At 42.8% G+C, this 25,617-nt stretch overlaps 1 protein-coding gene across 5 annotated transcripts in view; it reads left to right on the top strand.

The window, feature by feature from the left end:
* Nucleotides 1–1,007: 1,007 nt before the first annotated feature.
* TMTC4 (transmembrane O-mannosyltransferase targeting cadherins 4) overlaps nucleotides 1,008–25,617 on the top strand; it is a 58,076-nt gene continuing 33,466 nt past the window's right edge. For 3 of the 5 annotated variants that reach the window (XM_073348916.1, XM_073348861.1, XM_073348881.2), the window contains exons 1-5: nucleotides 1,008–1,082; nucleotides 4,068–4,283; nucleotides 9,790–9,905; nucleotides 12,679–12,895; nucleotides 16,651–16,738. In XM_073348916.1, coding sequence (XP_073205017.1) covers nucleotides 4,122–4,283; nucleotides 9,790–9,905; nucleotides 12,679–12,895; nucleotides 16,651–16,738 — 583 coding nt within the window. In that variant the 5' untranslated portion in view covers nucleotides 1,008–1,082; nucleotides 4,068–4,121. Of the gene's footprint in view, nucleotides 1,083–1,400; nucleotides 1,568–4,067; nucleotides 4,284–9,789; nucleotides 9,906–12,678; nucleotides 12,896–16,650; nucleotides 16,739–25,617 lie in introns of those variants that run through there. The other 2 variants (XM_073348908.2, XM_073348898.2) reach the window with 2 other exon arrangements.

Below are 25,617 nucleotides of genomic sequence, written 5' to 3'. Positions count from 1 at the left end.
TCGTCACTAGTCCAGGCAGGACCTAGCATTGCCAACCCTCCAGGATTGTTCTGGAGTATCCAGGAATGAAAAAGATTAATCTTCAATTAAAGATTATGTCATGTGATGAAACCTCCAGGAATACACCCAACCAGAATGGGTAACCCTAGCAGGGACAGAACCTAAGCGTTCTGCTGGCCAGGGCAGATGATGTTTTCAGGGTCCCCCAGAGAGGCTGAGTCAAAAAAAGAAAAAGAAGTGGCGAAGTAGGGTGGCACTCCGGAGAAGCTGGTGCCCAGGGTAACCACCCTGTTCACTGGCTCCCAGAACTGCAGCAACTTTCTGTATTATTAGTGCAATGGGTCTATAACGCCTTCTTTCCCAGGATTACTTTGTGTAATGGTACGGGAGAGACCTTAGTTCCACGAGGAGCGGTGCGGTGTGAGGCAAACGAGAACTAAACAGGTGAGAGTTTGAACCTTTCAGGTTCGTTCCCATTGCGAACTCCTGGGGGGGCGGGGGGCCTCCTCCTGTGTGGGCGCTATTGTAGTCCCCATATAAAGCAAAGGCCCGTGATCAGCCATGAAGCAGGGCAGGGGTGGAAGACGCTCAGTGAACGCCCAGCCCTGCCAGCCCCGCAGTCAGCCCCCCCTCCCCCACCACCGCTCGGCGCGCGCGCTGGGCCGCCGAGACAAAAGGTTTTTGTGAATGAGGAGCAAGCCGCAAACCAGAGGGCGGCAGCCTCATGCGCCTGCGCGCGGCCGGCTGGGCGGCCGCATCTCTCCCCCCTTTGTGTGTAGTGCGGCGGGTGTGGCTCAGCTCCCGCAGCCGGGCGCGGCGGGGCGAGAGCCTGCTCCGCTCCCGCTCCGCCTCCCTGGCTCGCTCCGCGGCGCGTCACAGCGGCCGCCACCAATGGGCGCAGGCGGCCGCCGGGGCGGGGCGGGGCGGGGACAGGCCGCGGGCCAATGGGCGGTGAGGATGTTTTCGGGGGCGGGCAGAAGCCGAGGCGGCCCCGCCCCCGCCCCAGCGGCGGCGGCGCCCGGGCGCGGAGAGCGGGCAGAGTTTCGCAGCCGGGTGGGAGATGCGGCTCCGGCTCCGTGCAGGTAAAGCTCCGCGGGGCTCCCGGAGCAGGGCCGGGCGGTCGCGCCTGCCGCCCGCAGGGGACCGGGGCTGGTCCGGGGGGGCAGGTGCCCTGTGCCCCCGGTAGGTGGCTGGGCTGGGGCAGGGGGCTGAGCCGGGGCAGGGGCTGGGTCTGGGTCTGGCTCCTGACTTCTGCGGCGGCGGCGGAGGAGGCAGCACGGAAACCTCGCCGGCGTTGCTTGCCCCGCTCCATGGTGTGCCATTCGTGTGGTGCTCCCAGGAGAAGAGACACACGCGGAAGCCGCCGCGGCTCCGGCTCTGAAAACGTGCGCGGCCAAAGCTTCCTGTACTTGGGCGAGTCGTGCTTTCTGCACCGGTCTGGTCCCGCTCCCTCGCTCCCCTGCCGCCGCCGCCGCCTTCCCCAGCCGAGGAGTCCTCCCTCCTCCCCGAGAGCGCAGGGCGAGCTCTCTGCGCCTGCCTTTCCCCGCTGCGGGATTGGAAACTAGGAGTAAGTTTCCTGGTTCCTCAAACAGTGCTCGTGGCCCGCTGTATTCTTATAGCGGGACCGTGTGTGGGTGTCCTCGCCTGTACAGTGCCGGAGGCGTTCTCCTGCAGGCGGAGGACTGAATCCCTGGTTTTCTTTACCTGCATAAACAGCTGGTTCCGTTTGAGACGGCACAGCCTCGTTAATTCACAAATATCCGAGTCATCTGTTCTTGTTACAGTGGAGTCTTGAGCTCTAGCGGTATGTTTAGGTACGCTGCCAGCTATCTAATGGGGAGTTGCGTGTAATATTAAATATGCAGCTTTCCTTCTACATGTAAAGGAGCCCCCTAGAATGATATTTTATTAGGTTCTGTGCCACACCAGACAGCAGTGAAATGGAAATATGCACTGTGACTGTACCAAAAAGAGAGTGGGTGTTGTCAGATCCCGGGTGGTATCCTCCCCTGGCATCAAGCACACAGTTGGGTCCCGTTTAAACAAACAAAACATCTGTGATATATATATATATATGATTGTTTCTCCCCCATATTCAGGGAACATGCTTGAGTGTTTAACAGTTCTGTCCCTGTAATGGAAAACCCCACAGATTGAGCTATCCTGTATAGAGGTACTAGTAAATAATTATGGCAAATATAAATGGAAAAAAGCAGCCAGGTTAGGGGAAACTTTCTGGGAAAGGGGAATTCTGAACAGCTGCTGAAATCTGTTTTAATTAAGTATTTCTGTAATGGCCATCACTGTAGTATGTAAGCTGTTAGTAGCAATGTATGTGCTTCCTTCTGATTAAGGGTTACACTTTTAATTTTTCATTAGATTGTAAACCAGGAGTGGATTACATTTGAAAATATATTTTGCTTTTAGTGGTGGGCCTATTCAGCTCTGTTAGATAGCTTCTTCTGAATATTTTCCTCTTTTGGTCTTTCTCAGATCCATACCACTCCACACCTGCATCTCAACAAATTGGGTACCACATTACAGGGCTTGAGGGGCACACCTCAGGAGCGTGTGTGTGCGTGGATGCACACACGCATGTGTACCTACACAGGTTAGGAATTTGTAGACTGTTTCAAGGAACTTGTGTGAATTCCACTGGTAACACTCACAAGTTCTGCAAGCTGAACACCTAAGAGCAAGGAACTTTATCAGTTCCGTTTGCCAAGCCAGAATAGCTTGTAAACTCCACAAGACAAATAACTCTTGACTTTTTCCTTTTAAAATAAATAAAACTAGGAGATCAAATGCAAAAACCCACCACTAAGGTTCCACAGGTAAAATCATAAAGTCAAGAAATGCAAAACTTAAGGTTTTGACAGCATGAATAAATCTGGGTTGCAACATGTACTTACTGGTCTTTTTCCTTATTAAATCTATATTGGATTATGTGCCTATTTTATCTTTCTGTTAGTAAGATGTGTATTATAAAATTTGCGTGACATGCTGCGTGACCTAGTGAACTTTGCTGTTGGAATCTTAAGTTTGTGCTTCTTGACAAGGGTTGCCAATCCTCCAGGATTGTCCTGGAGTCTCCAGGAATTGAAGATTGTCATGTGATGAAACCTCCAGAAATCCATCCAACCCAAACTTACAACCCTATTCTTGACTCTGATTTTTTTGAATGCCAGTTGTGGGGCCTCGTTCTCCAAGAACTCTATGCAACTCTGTTGAAGTCCCTGTGAGTTCCACACATGGAGTCCTTGCAAACTTAGGTCCTTCATGTTGCAGCAACACAGTTCTTTTTGCGTTTATTGTGCCCTAACTGGTATTCATCATCCTCAAAGAAAGTTATAAATATTTACTGATCCTCACAAGGCATGTGTTTATAAAATGGGTTGTGGTATCCTTATTTGAAAAACAAGGAAACTGAGTTCAAAAAGTAGAATGACTTGCCCAAGGCTTTTGAGGTAGCATGTGTCAGAGTCAGGATTATAACTCAACTCTATGCTCAGACCATAGTCAACCATGCTTTTCTACTTTTCTCAAATGTGAAATATAAAATTATGTCCAAAGAGGTTTTGATAATTATTTTTTTAATTTTCCGTTTTGCCTTAATGGATTTCAGAATTACATCTCATCACTCATGTAAGGCAGTGGTTCTCAAACTAGGGCCACTGCTTGTTCAGGGAAAGCTCCTGGTGAGCCGGGCCAGTTTGTTTACCTGTCGTGTCACTGGTTTGGCCGATCACGGCTCCCACTGGCCGCGGTTTGCCACTCCAGGCCAATGGGGGCTGTGGGAAGCGACATGGGCTGAGGGATGTGCTAGCTGCCTTTCCTGCAGCCCCCATTGGCCTGGAGCGGCAAACCGCTGCCAGTGGGAGCTGAGATCGGCTGAACTTGTGGTCGTGGCAGATAAACAAACTGGCCCGGCTCTAGTTTGAGAACCACTGGTGTAAGGTGTCGTGTTTTCCTATGCAAAACATGTTGGTGTGCTTTTCATTTCTTTAAGCAAAGCTAGTGGTGTTTAAATGTAATTGTACATAGCAGTTTTTTTTTCTTTTTTTCAGATTTGCAGCCAACATAATGCTGGAGCTCCACATTCGAAACAAGCATTTCACAGAATGGCACAGTCAGAATTTAATTTGGATCATGAAATATCATGGTTTGTGCTTCCCTCTTATTGGGCTAAAATTATTGTTGGACTCATGTCCTGCATGTGTTTTGCTAACAGCTACGATGGAGATTTTGTCTTTGATGATTCTGAAGCTATCATCAATAATAAGGTTTGTGTTTATTCTGACTTAAATTGTAGTAGAAAAAAATTAATTTAAATTGATACTGCCAACTTAATTAGGCCCCAGATTTGACCCTTGCAAAACAAGAATTTTGCGTTGAATTTCTCCTTTACCCCCTCCCTTTCTTAAAATGATCATTTGTCTCTGCAAAGCATTTTAAAAAGTAAGCCACTATTTATGTAAATACTGTACAAAAGCTATGCATGGCTGCTTTGTTGCAAAGCAAGCAGAAGGAGCACAAGTAATCTAATGAATCCTTATTCCCAAAGGTTTATTGGCTACTTGGTTTGATGCTGGTGCACCAACAAGGACGCAGTAATGAACAAATTAATTACTTTGTCCTGGCTTAATTCTCTTTATCCAATTGAGATCCATTGGACAGCCCAGCATTGATGGTTATCAAGGTAGAGTAGCACCACCTTTTCTGAATGAAATGTGCTTTGCTCACCTGTGTACTGAGGGTGACATTGGCTAAATTTGCACAGTGTTGGGGCCTGATCCTGAAAACACTTCCACACGTGGATGTGTGTACATGAGACTATTTATGGACCCAGTCTTATTCCCATTAAAGTCATTGGGAGTTAGATCCACAAAGGGGATTTAGGCGCCCAGTGGAATTAACTAAGTTAGGCACCCAGGCTTCCCATGCATTGTATGGAGAGAGTCAGGAACCTAAGGAAGGGATTCACAGAAACCAGCAAGTGAGCAGGGAGTCACCTGAAGTAGGCCGTATAAAATGCCAAGGAGAGGGGCAGGGCTTAATCCTGCTGCTCAAAAATGGTTAGGTCTCCTAACTCGGCACTGGAGGGAGGTACCTTCCTCTGCTCAGGATTCACAGACATGAACCCTGTCCTGGAATTAGATATCCAAGTCAGGTCAGTCCTTGCTTGTGCAAAAATCAGGGAGTGAGAGCCCTCCATCCCATTATTGCCAATACCCTTGCGATTAGGTTACTCACCTGGGATGTGGGAGATCTTGGTTCAAATCCCTGTTCCAAATCAGGACAAGTGGGGATTCAGACCTGAGTCCCCCACATCTCAGGTGAGTACTCTAACAACTGGGCTATTGGGTATAAGGAGACACATGCACAACTCCAAAAAATCCTGACCTGCTGTCCCCGAGCTGTCATTTTTTGACTAGATCTGCTAGGTGTGCTCTGAGCCGGCCTACTGGATAGGTCCCCAGATATGAGTTAGGTGGGGGAACACCTAGTCTGAGAATTCCACTAGGATTTAGGTATGAACTAGGGAACTGAGCAGCTCAGCATCATCAGGATTGAGGCTGTTTTGTGGATACTCACTAGCAAAAATTTAGGTGCCTAAGGGATTTTACTGACAGAAATTTAGGCACCTATGGAATTTCAGCACCTCCAGAGTTAGGCAGCAGATGAGTGGGGTTTTGAGGATCTCACTGGTAACTATAAGGTAGAACTTAAGCTCTCAAAATGGTAGTTAAGCACCTAAATCCCTTTGTGGATCTGGTCCTGGGATTTTTACCATAGACTTCAGTGAATTCAGATTATGGTCCTTAGGACCCAGTCCTAAGAAGCCCCACTGAAGTCAGTGTGAGACTTTCCATTGCCTCCAGTGGGTGATAAGGTTACTCTTGTGCAGAAGTGTTTGCAGGATGGGCTGACGGTGAGTTTCACTCAGCAAGGGTTCTCAAGGTTTTTTCATAAGGTAAACCCCAACCTAACGGAGAGAGTGTCTTGTGGACCATCTCTCTTGTAACATTCCTGTGGCAGCTACAGCAATTGTTTGAGTAGAAAATAATATTAAGAAAGTATTTGCTTTTTTAAAAAGTCTTTAATGCACTGCGAATCTTGTACTTTTTGAAAAAATTTTAGCCAATCGTTGCTTACATCCCTTAGCCAGTTTTCAAGCTACTTGATGTTAAACCATCCGAAAGTAGATGGTTTAAGGGTTTAAATAGATGGTTTAAATCCTAAAATAGATGGTTTAAGGTGTGATCCTGCAAGATACTGAGTGTCCTGAGTTCCTGAGATGCCTCCCAAGGGGACATTGAACAATTTCCAAGGGTGCCTGGCCTTATTCCAGTGGTCCTAGTCCGATCTAGGAGGTATGAGTGGTAGAGGTGGTTAGAGAGGCACATAGAAGCAAAAAAAAAAAAAAAGAATAGATACAGAAAGTGTCTCTCCCCATGCACTCTACTCTCTTGACACCAAAAGAATGAAGAGAACAATATTATAGTGGTGGCCAAAAAACCGTCTGGAAAAAATATAATCTACAGTATTTTTTTTCACAACAGAAAGTATAGAGGTAGCCTGCTGCAATTTGTCTTTCAGCATCCTACTGAATTATTGTTGCTTAAATAAATGTGTAGTGTGCTTGAGTAAGTCAGCCGTATCCTAAGCTAGAAAAATGTTGGGGGAAGTGTAAATACATACAGAGATTATAGAATGTATTGTATTTGTAAAATGACACATCTCCTGGGAAAATCTGGTTCTGCAAATTTTATTTGAAGGATAATGATGCAATTTCATTTTCTTAAACTGACATTTAATCCAAGGCAATGTAGATGTAGTTTGTTTCAGTGCAATTTCCACACTTGTAATCTTCCTCCACTTCTTTCCACATTTTTACCTGACAAATGTTATTGTTTCAGTTTACCAACATGCACGCAAATGAAAAAGCTGCTAAAATTCTGGCTGCAGGCAAGGAGAAGAAACTAAATCAATTGCTTAAATAACCTCATTCTTACTTATTCAGCCTTCATTTGAAAATATGGAGGTTTAATTTATTTCCCTATCTAAATCTTGACATGTTCCTTTAGAAATTGAATGGGATTTTGATGCCACTGGACCTTTTAAATAAGGGGCAGGATAAATATGTAGAAATATTAAATCAGTACCAAAAATGGGGAGATGAAAGGTTATGAATTGGTGGGGAGTGAAAGTACTGTACCATAATAAAGACTGGTTTTATTAAGCAAGGTACTGCATGCCATATTTTATTTTCATGTGAAATACAGCTGATGAAGGCATTCTGTGGATCTACTGAGCCTTGCTTTGCCAATGTTTTCTTAGGTACCACGCTGTGATCCTTTTTTGTTAACTTGCTAGCCCTCCCCCCACTTTCCTTTTTTAATGAAAGATCCGTTGTTAGTTGGCCCCATGCCTACTGTGTTGTGGCGCATTCAGTTATTGGATTTTACTGGTGTTCAGGGCTGTTTTCCAGATGCTTCCTTGTCATTTAAAAACACATTTTTACTGGTGTACAACAATGATTTGTCTTTATTTATTTATTGGCAAAACAAATCGTTGGGTTAGCAGGAATTTCAGACACAATGCATCTTTTCCGTAAGCCATTATGTAGAAGAACTGACCCTTCTTCAAGTACTGCACTCTACTGTGCATAGGCTGCTGCTAATCAAATATTTAGGGATTCCCTAGGTATCCACTTTCTATTTCAGTGGAGGAAATCATTCATAACTTTTCAAATAGATGCAAAGTCCTTACAGTTAAGGAAAAGCAAACAGGTTTTTTTAGTGTAATCCCATGAAGGTGAAGAGACTATTTTAGTTTAGTTTAGCTTTCTCCAAACTTCCAGTGCTCGGTGATCAAGTTCACCAGTTCTGAGCTCTGGAGAATTCAGGTCATAAGTAAGTGAAATTGAATCACAAGATATTTCTGGATATTTTGCTTTGCCTGCTTGTTTCCTACTGAAGACAAAAAATAAACTCTGATTAAACTGTGCAAACTGTTTCCTAGCTGGAGCACTTAGAGACCATGCAGGACTGTTTTATAGTTTGCGTTCTGTTTTCTGAAGATAATGATGTTGAGTAGTGTTTCCCATGGTGGTTAAAAATCTCTGTTAGCACACAACAAATATATTTTTTACCTCGTGTTGTTGATACCATCTCTTTTATGTCAAGATTGTATTCAAATTGTAATCCTTATATTTTAAGAAATATATTAGACTTTCTGATAGCTTTGCATGTTCTATATACTGACAAGTGAATAGCAAACAATTGCGATGGAATGGAAAATCAGGCTTAAGTGGCTTACAGCGAATCATGGAGGAAGTCTATAACAGAGCTGAGAATTGAACTCAGGTCTCTACAGTCCCTGTCCAGTGACTTAATCACACGACCGTCTTTTCTTTCAGATATAGAAATGCAATGGAGTTGCAATCTATACATCCCTGCTGAATTCAGTGCTAGACATGGACCTACTTATTGTTTAGTAATCCTTTAGAAAGTACCGTACTTGGCTTCATGTGGTAATGGTGGTGGTACAGAGTTTTGGGCTTTTTGGCTTGTTTGGTTTGGTTTTTTACTACTGTGTTAGTTGAATGGGAAATAAGATAAGCTATAATTGATTGCACCCATGGTACCAGTTCTCCTATTGAAGTTATTCTTTTGGTAGTGATATCTCACTCTTAGGTGCCCTCATGGTTTTGGATCAAACTAAGGGCACATTTTGCTTTCATTTATACCCCATGAGGTTGCACTAACATAAATCAGAGCAGAATTTGGCACGCTGTATGCGTGTGGAGGAGAGGTATGGCAGCTCGGTGGAAGTAAGGTGGCCTTCTCAGTGCAGCAGCTTCAATTATTGATGAATATGAAGCATGCTGTGCTACTCCACAGAAATTTCTCTGAGGCTGTGTAGATGAGTATCTAATATATGTTTAAAAAAAAAAAAAGGAGCTGGGGGGGGGAGCTGCCTTTATGTCCATCTGTGTTCTTCAGATTTTCACATAGTCTCTCCTATGGCACCATTTAGAGTTGAAATAATCTAAATTACTTCTTTATCATCTTAGTTATGAGATTAAGCAAACTGTACACTTCCATTTTGTAGTTTTTAAAAATTGTGATTTTATTTTTCTTTCATGATGGTACCTAAGAAATTCCTTTCCTAACTACTACTATTCATTTCTGTGTAGAGCAGTACATAGAGGAACTTGCTGATAGGTTTAATATGTCAGAAACAAAGCACGCTAGTGGAGTGGTGTTATGTGGAAGTTAAGGAAGCCACCCAACAGGATTTCAAGAAGAGCTATCTTTAGTGCTTTCATTAATGGTTCTCCTACTGTTGCTAGTGGCAAAATGGCAATTTGCAACAGCTTGTGTTCCTATCTCCAAAGATCCTTGCTCTAAAATAAGATATTTTACAAAAATAAAGATGGTATAAAGATATATTTTTAATATATTTTACACTAGAGCTATTGGGTCAGAACATCAACTGGTGGAACTTAGCAGAGCTCTATTGAAACTCAGGAAAAATATGCTGATCTATGCCATCTGAGCATCTAGTCCACAATAATTAAAGGAATATAAGAGGGTATTGAAAAGACTTGGAACTATCAATCAGGTTTCAGTAGCCAGTCACTAAAAGACTTGATAGAAAATGTTGTCTATAAAATATGGTCATGGTGGTGCCAGTTTGCTTTGTATGTAACTGTTCTCTTTCCAGCTGCTCTAACTAAACTGAAATGTTGTTAATGTTGGTGCTAAACGTGTGGTCTTTCAGGACCTCAGAGCAGAAACTCCACTTGGTGACCTGTGGCATCATGACTTTTGGGGTGGCAAACTCAGCAGCAATACCAGCCACAAATCATATCGACCACTTACTGTCCTGACTTTCAGGTGAGACCTGGTGTCGTGCCCAGAGTACTAGGTTGGGGGGTTTATTTTGTTAACTGACTTTTTTGTTTTGGAAAACAAGAGACTTTGAGGAAGTAAAACTTCTGCTACAGCTTATTTGCAGTACAGCTACTACCTTGCTTAGCTCCAAAGACCTGATCGTGCAATAAGCTCCATGCTGGTGAACTCCCACGTCTCACAGCTTGTTGCAGGTTCGGAACCAAAGGGTGAAATTCACCGTTATGCAGAGGGCCAGCACAAGGGATTTAATTGATGCATAGACCTTGTGTTGGTGCTATGCATAAGGGTAAATTCTGCCCAGTAGGAATAAAAGTGGAATCATAATTGTTTATATAATATAAATTACATAATACCTCCTACTTAAATTTACTCCAGAGTCATGTTTAACATATCAAGACAAGTATCCCCACCTCAGATTCTGTAATTCTCTTTAATCACTGTAATGTCTGAGCAGCTTCCACAAATTCTCAGTTTAAGGTCTGAAGACCCTTCTATGATTTTTTCCCTTTCGTTCTGTTTTTTCTTCCCTTCTTTTTCCTATGGCAAGAGGTGCTGTAATATTTAACAGTAAGAATGTAGCTAGAGAAATCTATTCATGTCACCAGAATCCTTTGGTGGAAGTAGACTGAACTGTATACATCTTGATTGATGTATACATAGCTTTGTTTTAGTTTTTAATCAATGTGCCCAGCTCTGTGTGTTTATCAATCTATCTTAATTATATATAGAACCTCAATAATAGTAGCTTCTAATCTAGGTGCTAAAATGCAGTCAGATAAGAAGTCTAAAACTAAACAAAAATGGGCTCTGTTCTCATTTTCCTGGGGTTCGGTTACATTTTGATCTCTGCCCATCTATCCTAACCTCAGCTTGACAGTTGTTTTTTAACTATTTCCCCCCTGCCCGCCCCAGAACACACAGTTTTAATATACTTTCCTGCTATGTATTAACGTATCTTTGTACGTATATTGTCGAGTTCCATCCAGGCTCCCCATTTGCCTGGGAAAGAAGTAAGTAACTTCACCCTTGTCATGGAACTGCGTGCTGTGAGCCTGGCCAGCCACTACCCCCGGTGAGTAAAGGGGGCAGAGTCAGGACTCCTCCCCACCCACTTGCTCTCAGCAGGGAGTATTGGGCAAGTATTCCTCTACTCAATTTGTGACTCCAGCTGTAATAGTGAGAGCAGGGTCTGCATGGGGCCTTACTTCCCTTTCCTCCCCTGCATGGTCAAGGAAGGGCTGTGACCATGTGTTTGTACGCTTAGCACTATGGGGTCCAATCTCAGTCCAATCTAGGCACCACTGTAATACAAATACAAATAATGTAAATGTCTGGGTGTTTGAAATGCCTATTACAGGCTTCCATATATTGCATAAAACATACGTTATAAAATGATTCCTTTCCTCTTACGGCCTTTGAGGCTCATTCTGACTCCAATAACACCCTGGTTAATTTAAACAGAAAACTTACACACAAGTATTGAAAAATCTGAAACCGTAGAGGAGCACGTGGAGGTAGCCAGTAAAGTGCTGTTTCCTCAAGTAAGAAATTGGCCTTCCCTAGCTCCCTTAAGACTTTGCTTTTATGTGTATTACACATTTATAACAGGTTAGATCATCATAATGAACTCCACTTAAGCCAGATGCAGGTTGGCTAGACGTACTAGGTGATATCCATTATCTAAATTAAGTTTCTGTATGATTTTAGCGTATTGCTTATATTATACAGAAAATTGTGGTACACTTTTTCCCATTCAAGCTTTGCTACCCAGAATAAGCTCCTACACTGAACCTTTATCCAAACAGCCTGACCAGTACGAATTCCCTCTTCACATACCTCTCCAGCCTACTTTCCTGACCCCTTTCCACCTGCACTCCCATTCCTTGTCCGTGAAAGAATGCTGCTTCCACATACACCCTTTAAATAATAATTATTTATGTTGTGCCTTTTCATTGTGCAAAATCCCAAGGTACATCACTTAACTGTATGTGTGGAGCACAACTGAAATGCAGCCACCACTGGGGTGGAGAGTAAAAACCCAGCAGTGAGTAGGCCATGTGCACTGGAAAATTTTTGGCCAAGGATCCTGCGACAAATCTTTTTTTTTTTTTTTTTTTGGTAAACTGAAAGCGTCATGGGATCTTTAGTGTCTGTGCAAGTCAGTTAGAACCTCAGTGTGTGAATGGTGTGGGCTTTTTTTTTAAAACATTTATTTTAAGGTTTAATCTGAAAGAACACTCTCACCTTACACCATCCTTCCTGCTTGCACCCCCAGGAACATTCATGTGCATAAACTATCTCTGCTTTTCTGCAGGACTCTCCAACTTTCTAATTTTACGCAAGGTTGCATCCCAGAGCACTACTCGGTCATGCAACTTTAAAGTTATGGCACCAACTGAGAAGCAGCCACAGTTGCTGTGTTTCCCATTTGGGATGTTGTAAAGGTAGTGGTGGTGCATTAAAGGGTGACTGCTGCAAATTGGGACTGGTGTGAGGGTATGGGTGCTATTCCATAGGGAAATCCTCTGTCTGGGCAAGGATCAGGGCCTGGTAGCCTTAGGCTAGGAGCCTACAGGGATGCTTGGAGATAGAACCATGGTAAGGTGGGTGTGTTAGATATTATTTAAAATGTACTTTTAATATTAAGCTTCTCATGCAGAGGCTACTTCTCTTTCTTCAGGAGTGTTTAGTTTTTCTTTGTGTGTCTCCAAGCTCTCCTCTGACTCTTAATCTCAATGTTTTTGTTTTTATGTAGAATGAATTACCTTTTTGCTGGAGGCTTTCACCCAGTGGGTTTTCACGTCATCAATATAATACTGCATTGTGCTATCTCTGTATTAATGGTTGATGTCTTCTCAATATTATTGGGTGGGCTGCAATACAGCAGTAAAGGAAGAAGGCTAAACCTTGCTCCAAAAGCATCTCTTCTAGCTGCTTCACTGTTTGCTGTGCATCCAGTGCATACTGAATGTGTAAGTACCTAATACTTAGATCTTTGTATAATGTTTTATATCTGCAAAATTCATGACCAACTCTAATCATGGAACACTCCTATAAGTTACATACTGTATCTGTCATTACTACATAGAGTATCTATTATTACAGCTTTGCATGTATTACATTGAGAGTTATATAATAATATGGTTAATATGCTCACAAGTTAGTGATCCTTCAGCTCAAGTAAAGTGCAATAAATACTCTGTTTCAGGTCATCCATCTTTAGTTAGTGGATAAAGAATACATTGTTGGGCATGCTATCTCATGAACAGTAGAGGAGAGGCGTGAATAAACTGTATGCAATGGCTTAATCACTGTTAATTTCTTTTTTTTGCTTTTACTAAACTGGAATCTCAACTAGGAGTAGGGAGGTTATATGGTCTCTGTAGTTGGCACTGGTGCAGCAACTGCTGGAAACAGTGTCCAGTTCTGGTGTTTGCAGTTCAAAAAAGATGTTGATAAATTGGAGAGCGTTCAGAAGAGAGCCATGCTAGTGATTAAAGGAATGGAAAACAAGTCATATAGTGATAGAAGCAAGGAGCTAAATCTATTTAGTTTAACAAAGAGAAGATTAAGGGACTGACTTGATTAGTCTGCAATAAAAATACAGAACAAAAATTTGATAGTGGGCTCTTTAATCTAGCAGAAAAAAGAATAACAAAGTCCAGTGGCTGAAAGTTGAAGCTAGATAAATTCAGACTGATCTAAGGTGCACATTTTTAACAGTGAGGGTCAATAACCATCGGAACAATTTTACCAAGAGTTGTGTTGGATTCTCTATCAATGGGAATATTTTAATTAAAAACTGGACATTTTTCTAAAAGATAGGCTTTAGTTCAACAGTAGTTTTTGGACTTAAGGAGGAACTAATTCAAGGGAGTCCTATGGCCTGTGTTAAGCAAGAGATCAGATCAGATAATCACAAATCATACCTTCTGATCTTAAAATCCCATGAATATTCATAATCCAACAAGAGTCATTTTAACTGCTTCTCCATTGTAAATTACTAAAAAGTTTTAATTCTAACATTCAGGCTCTTCCCTGAAAGTAAGTGCTCTTAAGTTTGGTACATAGCACAGGGATTTACTCCACCACCTTGAGCCAGATCCTTGGCCCTGTTCCATCCCTTTTCCACAATGCTGATGGTGAAAAAGAAAGGGACAACTGTATTAAACAGCCTGCTGGGGAATTGCTGTTGTGTGGGGGAATCCTTAGGTACAAAGCTCTACATCAGGTTTTCCTGTCCCCCATACTCAGTAAGGGGTATGACCAGAGCATTTTGCATTTCGACAATCTAAAGAACCATGGCTACCAGTGTAAAGTTACATGAAGGTGAAAACTGCTCCTGGCTGTCCCAAAGACCAGATGTGGGGCAAAAAGGTGGTGGAGAGCGCAGCTTCTGTGCACCTGGGAATCCGTGAAATCTCGGTGCAGACTGAACAATAGAACTACCACCTAGTCCTTGATGATATAAAGTATTGCATATATTTGTTTAAATTAGGCTCTAAATGATACTAAGGCCCCAATTCTGCAAGCTAATCTGCATGGGCTCAGGGGGGTCTCTTTGTGTAATGAGCTTGGAGGATTGGGAACTATAAAATTTGTTTATATTTTGGAAAGAAGAACCTAGCATGATGAAAATAAACATTCCTTTTCTAAGATCAGATGGTGCACAGATGCACTTAATCTGCTAAACAATGAATTGTAAATCTTTTACACTGAATATTTTTAACTGTAACAATCAAGACATTGTGTGCTTCCAGCACACACACGCATGCATTTCTCACCCCTCAAACAGCACCTCCCATGAGGCTGAAAACTCAGTTGCTTTGAAATCATGACAACCTGTCTCTAAAATTGGATGGCATGTTTTGACATATAATAACTGTGAAGAGTTTGTCAGTTTCCTGTTTTGATTTTTGGTATGTTCAAAAACAAGGAATCTAAAAGCTTTCATATGTAAAATGGATATTGAAAAGTTTAGTCTTGGTAATGTCTGAAGATAAAATTTGTTATCTCAGTACGATTTTTCTGAATAGCAGGTAAGTACTACTGCTGTATAATTTTGTCTTTTTAAAAAAACAAAAAATGTGTGTGTTCTTCCTGTTCAAATGTAAGTGATAAAATATTACCTATTGCATGGAACTTTGATAGCTAGTTTGATCGTAAAATTAAAACTGTGTGTTGCCTTGAGACCAGAGGCTATGGGTCTGATCCTGCACCTCTGCCTCACACAAGGAGTGCTGTTGAAGTCAATGAGACAGCAGGTATTAGAGCACCAGGCCCTTTGCTGTAACACATTGACATTTATTTCTAGAATTGATTATTTTATGTCATTAGCTGATAACAGTTCCTGAAACAGAACAGCACTTTGACTTTCACCTTCAAAGCGCATTACAACCATTGAGTTAATCCTCAGACACCCTTATGAGGTAGAGAAGTATTAGTATCCTTAATTTACAGATAAAGAAACTGAGGCAGAGGTTAAGTGGCTTGTCCAAAGCCACACAGGGTTTTTTTCCATCTGGAATTAGAATTCAGCAGTTTCTTCCCCGCAAGACCTGAATTAAAAGCTCGTTTGAAATCGGGGGATCTTTCCATTGGCTTCAGCGGGCTTTGGATCAGTTTTCCGGTCCAGCACTCAAACCACTAGACCTTTCAGCTCTCAAAAATTCTATTTAAGTGATGCAGTTTACTCATGTCAGAGTAGCACAGGCTTGCTCCAGAGTCTGAACCCCATGCCTTGCCCAAGAGAAGACTAGAGAACTGCAGTGAGGCAAGTGGGGGAGGAATTCACCTTTTTCTGCTCTTCGAAAAAATGGCAGAGCAGCAGCATAGCCTGAGTAGCCTCTGTAGTTCTTGAGTCCCCTCCCTAAATGAGGGGGTGGGGAGGAGAAGAACTGGTGGGTCCAATCCCATTTCCAAAGATCTGTGCACAGAGGCTCCAGCAAAGTTGGGCTCCAGCACTCTAAAGACTTGAGCCAAACCTTGAGCCAAACCTGCTGAAGTCACTGGAAGGACTCCAGGGCTTTGGATACGGATCTACAGGTGCAAACCCCCTGCGTGGGTTCTCCCCGCAACATAGCAGAACTGGTAGTGAGACCAGGTGATTCTTTGGAAGGCACCCCACATGTAACTGATTCAGATATAAAAAATGTGTATAGAGATTGGGGGAAGATCTTTAGGTCCTCTTCCACCCTCTCCCTTCAGCTGTAGTAAGTGGAGCTCAGCTTGTTCTTGTTAGCATGAACAGTTGGTTCCCTTTGGCTTACAGGTCAAAGGCTGTCTTCACAGAGCTTGAAATGTACTTTTCTGAAAGCTGAGATTCTTTAAATTTCTGGTTTGAGGTGCCGCAGCTGTAGTTTGCTAGGGTCCAAGAATTACACAAATATACGGCCTGATCCATGGCCGTCTTTTCATTTACTTGAATAGACTTTGGATCATGCCCACAATCCTTTTTTTAAAATAGCAAATTTTCAGTGAGTAAAAGCCAAACCATCTACTGGCTTCTTCTGCCAACAAATATTCCTCCAAAATCAGGGAAAATGCCCTTGGTCTTATAAAGTTTATTAAAACAATTTACAGAAATAAAAAAGTGACACACAATTATATGTCCATTTCATATTTTCAGTGAATTATACTTCTACGTTTCCTCACATTTTCTTTAAAAAATATTTTTGATAATAAACAAAAACAAAGTAAATCCTTTTTTCTTTTTCTTTTTTCAAAGGTTGCAGGGATTGTTGGCAGAGCAGACCTGCTGTGTGCCCTGTTCTTTTTGTTGTCTTTCCTTGGCTACTGTAAAGCCTTTAGAGAAAGTAAGCATTATGTTTGCCTCTTTTGTGTAATTTATTATTTTATTCACAGCCTCTGTAAAGTACAGTAAACTAAACCATCAAGTTGACCTGAGCTATTTTTACTGCTGTTTAAATTATCTGGAAATACAGAAGATCTGTTTTAGCAGGAACATGCCACTAGAGGAAATGAGAGAAACTCTATACCTGACTCCTGTTGTACATTAGACACACATTTTATGTAAAAGATTTGTTTTGTAACAAGGCTTATTTTTTATGAACATAAAGGAATAAATCAGTGTAAACAGCTATATCTCAGGGTATAACTTGACAGGCTAACTTTCCTTTTTTAATCTTTTTGGCTTGCCTGTCGACATTATGCTGGGATTGTTTACACAAGGATGAACTTTATAAGCCTTACTTGTATTTTAATATACAGCCAAGTCCTGCTCATTTTACTTACATGACTAGTCCCTCTGAATTCAGTGGAAGTGCTTGTGCATTTGTGCATTGTGCCCTTTTGACCCAAGCAGTTAACTAAGGTTCAGAGCCCAAGAAATGTTCCGTTTGGGGGAGAAAGTTGATGGAGTTTTTTTTTTTTAAATGCAGCCTTGGTACATGCCTTGTAAATAAACAGACCCTGCTTCTCTGAGTGCAGTAGGAGCCAAAGGCAAAAGGAGAAGTTTCTTAGCCTACAGGCCCAAGGTTATTGTCAGCCAGTACCCTTACCTAGACGACTACTACTCTTGGGGATCATACCATACTTACAGGCTTCACCTTGGATTTCTTCAGGTGCGCGCGCTCTCTCTCTGGTCCTGTTTTGCCTTCTCTCTCACATACACTCTCCCCTTACGCAAAACAATACTCAGCAAAACCTTCTGTGTTCACACAATCCAGGACTCCAGGGCAGGTTCAAATAACCCTTTTTACTTAGGTGCAGGTTTGTGATTAATATATCATCACAGTTCTGTTAATTGCTGGGTGCAAATGCACCCTCCAATCTCAAGGTTTTAACTCCACTTAGGACAAGGTTTATAACGTGTTTAAGGTGTACTGAATTTGGCCCATAGGCTTTAGTTCACAGCACCTGTATTATTTTAACATGCAGAGACCTTTCAGAGACACTCTTCCAAGCGAGCTCTGCTATGGTATTTGATCTGAAAGTAATTTGGTGGTACAGATACTTTGTTTTGAGAAAATATCTCGGGGCCCTATTTAACAGGTTTATAAAAGAATACATTAATGTCTGATTATGAAGTTATACATGTGTACAGAGCATTGAAAATTTGGCTGAAGCATCTTAATGTGCCTCTGCCAGAAATTTGGGTGGGGCTAAGGCCCTATTTATTGGCTCTGTGAGTGCTGTGGAAGAACAACTTTGTTATAATACTTCTCTAAGATAGTCTATTGGCTACTTAAATGATTTTTAATGGTTGCTGTTCACTTCTAAATGTTTGTGTAGCTTGTGACTATGCCAACTAAACTGAGCTTAATCAGGAAATTCTACACAATCACTCTCACAATGAATAGTCCAGACACCATCTTGTATTTTCTGTTTCCTTCTCTTTCTACATATATGTCAGGAAAGGTTCTTAAAAGCCTCCAGTGACAAGTTAGACAAACACCTGTCCGGGATCGTCTAGGTATACTTAATCCTGTCTCTGTTTGGGAGATGAGTAGATGACCTCTTGAGGTCCCTTCCAGACCTGCATTTACGTGTATGCTGTATTTCCTTGCAATCACGCTGTACCAAATCAAATAAATTAAAGACAACTTTGTGTATGCAGTAAGACCCTATATGAGACTTGTCTGCCAGTTTGCTGATGCTGGTAGATATGTGACAGAGGTAGAATGGCACTTGGAGAACACAGGAACAAAAAATTAGCATGACTAGAAAAGCCTACGCTCAATTAATTCCACAGCGTGCAGTATGCAGAATTACTTAGAAGTGTTCACCCACCACAGCAATCTGAATGAAAAGAATGTTTAGGCTCTGATCATACATATTCTGAATATTTGTGCAATACAAAAAGACTAGAAAACTTCCAGGAGAGAAGATTTTTTTTTTTCTCCAGCTCATGTGGGTTGGTCAGTCAGTCACTTGGACACTCACCCTTATTGTTCTAAGGAGGGGCAGTCTTAAGATCTCTTTATGTGTAAGTACAAAACACTGGATAGATTTCAAGCTTTTTGAACAGGAATTTAATGCACAATCGTACCCATCTGTTAGTGTGGCACTGTGCCCACTCACAATATGGTGTACTGCTTTCAACTAGGTACGGGGCCAACCAAAGATTGGTTTCCTTTTCTGACAGAAGATCATCTTAGTGGGAAGCAATGCAATGTTAAGGGAATGTGCTTCATTAAATTGATTGCCTCTGTTGGTGTGTGAGTATCTTATAATAATTAGCGCTTTATACTGTACAGTGCTCTACATTTTCAGAGCTCTGTTCAACAGTTAATTGATGGCATTGCTAAGTGCCTTTATTCTCGATCTGTTTTTCCAGCCTACTTTGCTACTGACACTTCTGCATGAAGAATAAAAATTGACCCAAGAAAATATATATTTAATTGAAAGTCTCTCTCCTTGAAGTTTACTCAAAGTCTTATAATATTACAGACTTGTATCTTACAGTACAGTACTGTCCTTTTGAGAGAGCAAGAGGAAATAAAGGGACTGGAGTTGCATTTATAAAGGCAAGGAACTTTTTTTTTTCTTTTCATGCTGAGCACTTTCAACATCTAGGAGTGCTTGTACGTAACAAGGTTATACCTGAGATGATTCTGGCTTCTGAGAATCAAGGTGTGCCCAAGAAGTAGTCTCTGCTTCTTGTGTATATAAGAGAGCAAAAAAAAAAAAAAAGCAACAACAAATATAAAATAGGTGTGATGTTAGCATCGATCTGGGACTTTGGCATTTCGAGCTGGAAACTTGAGCTCGTTTTCTGTTGGCCTCTGGCATTACAACACAATAGGAGCATGCATCCATGATCAGGGGAAACATGAGCTTTATTTTTCTTCATGTGGAAATTTTCTCTCATATGTATGTGATGACAATAGAAGGATGGAGGAAAAGAATCTTGTCCCATTGTGGCTATCAACTTGAAAACTTTCTTTGTAGTGGTAGATACTCAAACATGAAATTATCTTTGAAAACTGGCTACAATCCTTTATAATGAGGCTTTTAATTTTGTATTTGTTTCATATTCGTCATATTACAATAACACCTGGAGGGCCCAGGGTTTGGGCCATTTTATGTGAGATGTTCTATCTATGTGTAGAAGGAGACAGCCCCTGTCCCAAAGATCTTAATCTAAAGCAGAAATCTGGACAAAGGGTGGGAGAAAGGAAGTATTACTACTCCCATTTTACAGATAGGAAATCAAGGCACACAGAGATCAAGGGTCACACTGGGAGTCTGTTGCAGAGCTGGGAGCTTTGAACTTAATATCCTGAGTCCTAGCCAAGCCTTAATCATAAGATCATCCTTTACTCTCAAGTAAGCAGAGTAGTTCAGTTTCCTAAGTCTATATTTCCATGCTGGACTGGAATAACCCTTCAATTGGGTACATACTAGGCCAAATGCATCCCTAATATTCTGAATATTGTGCAAGAACTTTCCGGATCTTGTGGAAACCATTGATGCTTTGCTCCTGTCCTTGGGCCACGTAATTCGCCAAACCATTCTCCTAACAGTTGTTTCTCTCCATAGGCATCGGGAAACCCTCTAGTGTGAGTTAATTTGGGCCCCTGCTCTGTGGTCATCTCGGTCTGCCCTAGGTACCTGCACATGACCCCAACATCCACTGACAGAAAGGGATATGTTTCTGCTTGCAGTATTGCCCACAACCCTGTCTCCCAGAAGTCAGTAAGAGGACTAGTACTCTCTGCAGCTTGTGCCGTGAGCTGGGGAATCCCTGCATAAGCAGGCTCACAGCAGTGAAACAGACAAGTCTGCTGCTGTCAAGATACTGCTCAAATATTATGACCTCACCTGATGTATTCAACAAAGGAAACATGGATGCTCTGCCCCCTCACTGGAGGTATGACTGTCTATCAACCTCCAGTCCAGAGCTGAGATTCCCTTCCACTGTATATATGCCCTTTCTGAACTGGAAATGCAAGCTCTTTGCACATATCTGCAGGAGAACCTGCAGAAGGAGTTCATCCAACCATCCACATTCCAGGCAGGGACTCCAATCCTTTGTTAAGGAGGAGGATGGGTTCTTGCAGCCCTGCATTGATTACTGGGCACTCATAAGGTGACCATTCGGAACTGCTATTCATGAGCTCCTAGACCATCATCTGTGCTCTGCTTGACTTTTTATGAAGCTAGATCTGTGTGGGTCCTAGAACCTGATATGTGTGTGAGAGGGAGATGAATGGAAGACTGCCTTCTGCACTCAGTATGGCCACTTCTAGCACCTTGTCATGCCAGTTGGCCTGTGCATCCCCCAGCGACCTTCCAGCATTTTATTCATGACATCTTCTGGGACAAACTAGATCAGTTCATCATTTACCTTGATGATATTCCTATATATATCTATCTATCTATATATATATTTTTTTTTTGGAGGATCAGGTAAGTCATGACCAGCACATATGAAGTGTCTTGAAAAAGCTTTGCCTGAACCATTTGTATGCCAAGCTGGAAAAATGCCAGTTTGACCAGAACACAGTGCAGTTTCTGGACTATGTCATCTCCGATAATGCATTGGCTATGGAGCCATGTAAGGAGGCAGCCATCACAGACTGGGCAGTGCTAAAGGAAGTCTGTAGAATACAACGCTTTCTGGGCTTTGCCAATTTCTATAGGAGATTTATCAAGGGGTTCTCTGGTGTGGGCGCCCATATCCCCAACTTCCATGTTAAGGAGCATTGTTTGTTTGTCTACAGACCTACAGACTGTATTTGATCGCCTAAAGTAGAGATTTGTCTCAGCTCCCATCTTGATCACCTAAACCCAACCAGACCATTTGCCGTGGAGGCAGATGCTTTATACTTTGCACTGGGACCAGTTCTCTGTTGGCTGATGGCTAGCTTCATCCTTGTGCCTTCCATTCATGCAGATTTACTCCACCAGTGCAGAATTATAATGTTTTATACAGAGTTATTGAAAATTAAAGTGGCTTTTGAGGAGTGGTGTCATCTCCTGGAAGGTGCTAAATTCTCAGTCCACGTTCTTACTGATCATAAGAACTTGAAATTCCTAAAGACAGGTCAGCCCTTGAACCAACAGCAGGCCTGGTGATCTCTCTCTTCTCTACCCTTTGATTTCATGGTCGCTACCAGAACAAGGAATGGGAAGGTTCGCACATTATCTAGAAAGGACAAGTGTTACGAGCCTGGCATGGAAACCCCATCCATGATCCTCAGACCTTCAGATTTTATTGTGGAGTATGGTGCTAGCAATCCAATTCTCTTCATCTGGTCCCTATTGTCCAATAAATCGTTTGCAGTTCAAATCCATTGGGCCCTAGAAAATACCAGTCTGACTTGGTGTTCACACACCACAATGGGATCCTCTACCACAAGGAGCGCATCTATGTGCCCGAGGGGACACCCAGGCTCCATGTCCTAAGACACTGCCGTGATGCTCCTCTGGTAGACCACTTTGGCCAGTTCAAGACCCAGGACTTGGTGTCTAGAAGCTTATGGTGGCCAGCCCGGCATGCTTCTGTAGCAACTTATGTGAGGTCTTGTGATCTCTGTGCCTGGACGAAGAATCCTTGTGTCAGACCACTGTGTCTTCTGCAGCCCTTGCCCACCCCATCTCAGCCCTGGACTTTCTTGTGGAACTGCTGCCCTTCTAAGGACACAGTACAACCCTAGTGGTAGTGGATCTTATGAAGATGCTGCATTTTATACCACATTTGGGGCTTCTACACCGACCGAGAGACAATGGCTTTTTGAAGAAAATGTCTTTTGCCTTTGTAGGTTACCAACAACACAGTTTCTGATTCGGAATCCCCGTTTGTTTCTCATTTTTGGCAGGAATTCCTGCTCCTTCCAAGAATTAACACCTATACCTTGACTGCTTACCACACAAAAACCAACAGCCAGAGAGAACAGATCAGTCGGTTTCTGGAGCAGCACCTACACTGCTTTCTTAATTACCATCACTTATCTTTCACAGAGAATTCACCTACAACAGTGCCATTCGTGTCTCCACCCAACTGTCCCCCTTCTTTTGCTAAGCCTAGATTGCACCTTCGCTTCCCCCCAAGATCCTCACCAAGTCCCCAGTGCCTGCCATTTCTGACCTTACTGTTTGCATCCATCAGGTGCACCAAAAGCTTAAACGCTGGTCAGAAGAAGCTAAGGCAGCCTTCCAACTATATGCCAGTCCGCACTGTCAGCCAGCCCCCAGCTTCTCAGTGCGGCATGAGGTCTGGCTGTCTGCCCAGAACCTTAAATCTACTCACCAATCTACGAAGCTGGAGCACCAGTACTGTTAAGGAAAAGTTAGTACATGTGACTCCATTTTGGTTTGGGGCCCACCATTGTCTAAAAGCAAGCACATCATGCACCAGGAGGAGTGTTCCTTAGATACTGCATTCCTGTGAAAATCCTCCTTCTTGTCTCTAGCCTGCCTTGACTCCCGGTATCTGTTCTTTGTCTCTAACTCCCTATCTCCTGGCCTTTGATGTGAGGCCTTCCACCCTGAAAATAAAAGTTACTGATGCATCGCTTTGGGACCATGCTGTGTAATTAACATACTAGTTTAGCACGAGGAATGCACCAAGCAGGGATAGATGGTAGATAAGAAAAGGGTTCGTTTATTGGCTAAGGTTTCTGATGCAACAAGGGCAACATGCTTTGCTAGGAGGTATATAACCTTTGTATAATCTGTATTTGGGGTCCCCTCCTGGCTAGCAGGGGGGCACCACGCTCGAGCGTAATAAACTTGGTGTTTTTTGGGAGCTCTGCAGTTGTGGACTTTGTGCCTCAGCCTAGATTTGAACTATGCGTGACCTACCAGGTGTAATTCGTATCATTTGTGTGCGTGTCCTACCAGGTGTAATTTGCAGCAGTTGTGTGTGTCCTATCAGGTATGATTTGTAACAGTACTTGGGGGGGCCCTTTTAGATTATGGAACAGATTAATCTAGTAACCTTCAGGCTACAGCTATTGGAATCCTTTCAAGGACTGTCCCATATTCCATATCTCCCCGTTAAAACTACATACTGCAAATCCCTTTCACTGCCCCACACTACCGATAACCATTCAAGAGTAGGAAGAATACACGGTGTGGGAAATTTTGGACTGTCACTGACTGATGAAGGCTCCAATACTTAATTGACTGGGAGGGATATGGCTCAGATGGGAATCGGGGGAACATATCCACGACCCTGACTTGCACGCTTTTCATTACGCTTGATTGAAAAGAACAGGCCTTGAGGACCCCAGGAGTTACACCCAGGGGGTGAGGGTAGGGGGATATTGTCAGCAATCAAAGCTTGCAGGAGTCAGGCTTCTGGCACTCCAATAAGCAAAGCTGGCCTACAGCAGGCTACCTGATTGATCGCACATCTGATTGGTCAGGAACGGCAGCTGGCTGGCTTTTGAACCTAGCAACATCAGCTCTCCGGCTGCTCAGTGCATATCAAGCTGGCAGGTGCGCTTGCCCTTGTTCCATCCTTGCTCCTGCTTTGTGGCAGCCACGGTTCCTCTTCTGCTCCTGTCTCTCTGGTACTGGTCCTTGGCTCTGCCCCTGGTTTATGACTCTGGTTGACCTGCCAGCTCCGGCATTAGACTCCTATCTCTCCGTTACTGACCCTTTGCTTGTTCCTGGACTCTGCCCATCCTGGACCCAGCTCTAACTGGTAGGCTTAACTCTTGCTTTAGCCACTAGGCCAGACTGTCCACAGCCCAGTCTCTAACAGGTGGAAATAAAAGAACTCATTGCCCTTTTCAAAAAGCATATGCAGTAACCTCATGGTATGCTGATCACCATTCTCTCTTACATCCCCCTCCCTTCCCAAACTGGAAGGGAGAAGAAAATGGTGCCATGTTCAAGGGTGTGTATGTGTGAGCTCTTGCTAATAACATAAGGTTTCTCTTCCTACACAGTCAGTGCACTACCAGGGTTTGTGTTGTTAAAGATCTTTGGGTATCTCATGCATGAAAGGTGCTAAATATTATACTACTTATTTATTATTTTAAGATAATTTCTATCCTATTCTAGCATACTGCTTCTGACATTAATTTCACCAAAACAGTCACAAAACTGTGTCTGTGTTTAAAAAACCCAAGTCCCTCCAAAACATCTTTCCCCCCTCCCCCCAAAAAATAAAGCCTGATCCAATTGTCTGGACAAAAATATTCTGAAGACAGGATATGGCAGTGGAACGTTAAACCATAAACATTAATTTGTTCTAGGTACTCTCAAAAATCTATGTCCCTGGATTGTTATGAGCAATCACGTGTTTGGTTATGTCATACAAAATCAGCTGTACTTCTCTGAAGTCCAAACATACCGAATGCATAAGTGTCTTGAAACAGTTGGGCATGTTGTGATGTAGATATTGGAAATGCCTGTTATGTTGCCCTGAAAGTATCAGCTGTCAAGCAGTATGTTGCCTTTAAGGGCCCCTGTCCGCAGTAGTATCTGCGGGTAATCTTCTGTATCCTCCCACTGACCTTGAAGTTCTCATGTTACTATAATCTGTGCTTCTTGACTGCAGACCTTAATTGCTGCGCTACTGGTCCTCCGCTTAAACACTGGAGTTACTGAGTTCTGTGACATTCAGTCACAATGTTAACTCCTAGGGAATTCTGTGCCACTGCATGCACATAGAATTCATGTCCCCTGCAGATGTCTTTGCTTCCATGCAGAAAAATGACTTTCTGATGGGGAAGCAAAGCGAGGCTGTAAGAGCCGTCACGGTCACACACCCCTC

The sequence above is a fragment of the Lepidochelys kempii genome, chromosome 1, assembly GCF_965140285.1.
Source record: "Lepidochelys kempii isolate rLepKem1 chromosome 1, rLepKem1.hap1, whole genome shotgun sequence".
Taxonomy (NCBI): Eukaryota; Metazoa; Chordata; order Testudines; family Cheloniidae; genus Lepidochelys; species Lepidochelys kempii.
This window is presented reverse-complemented; position numbering and strand designations above follow the sequence as displayed.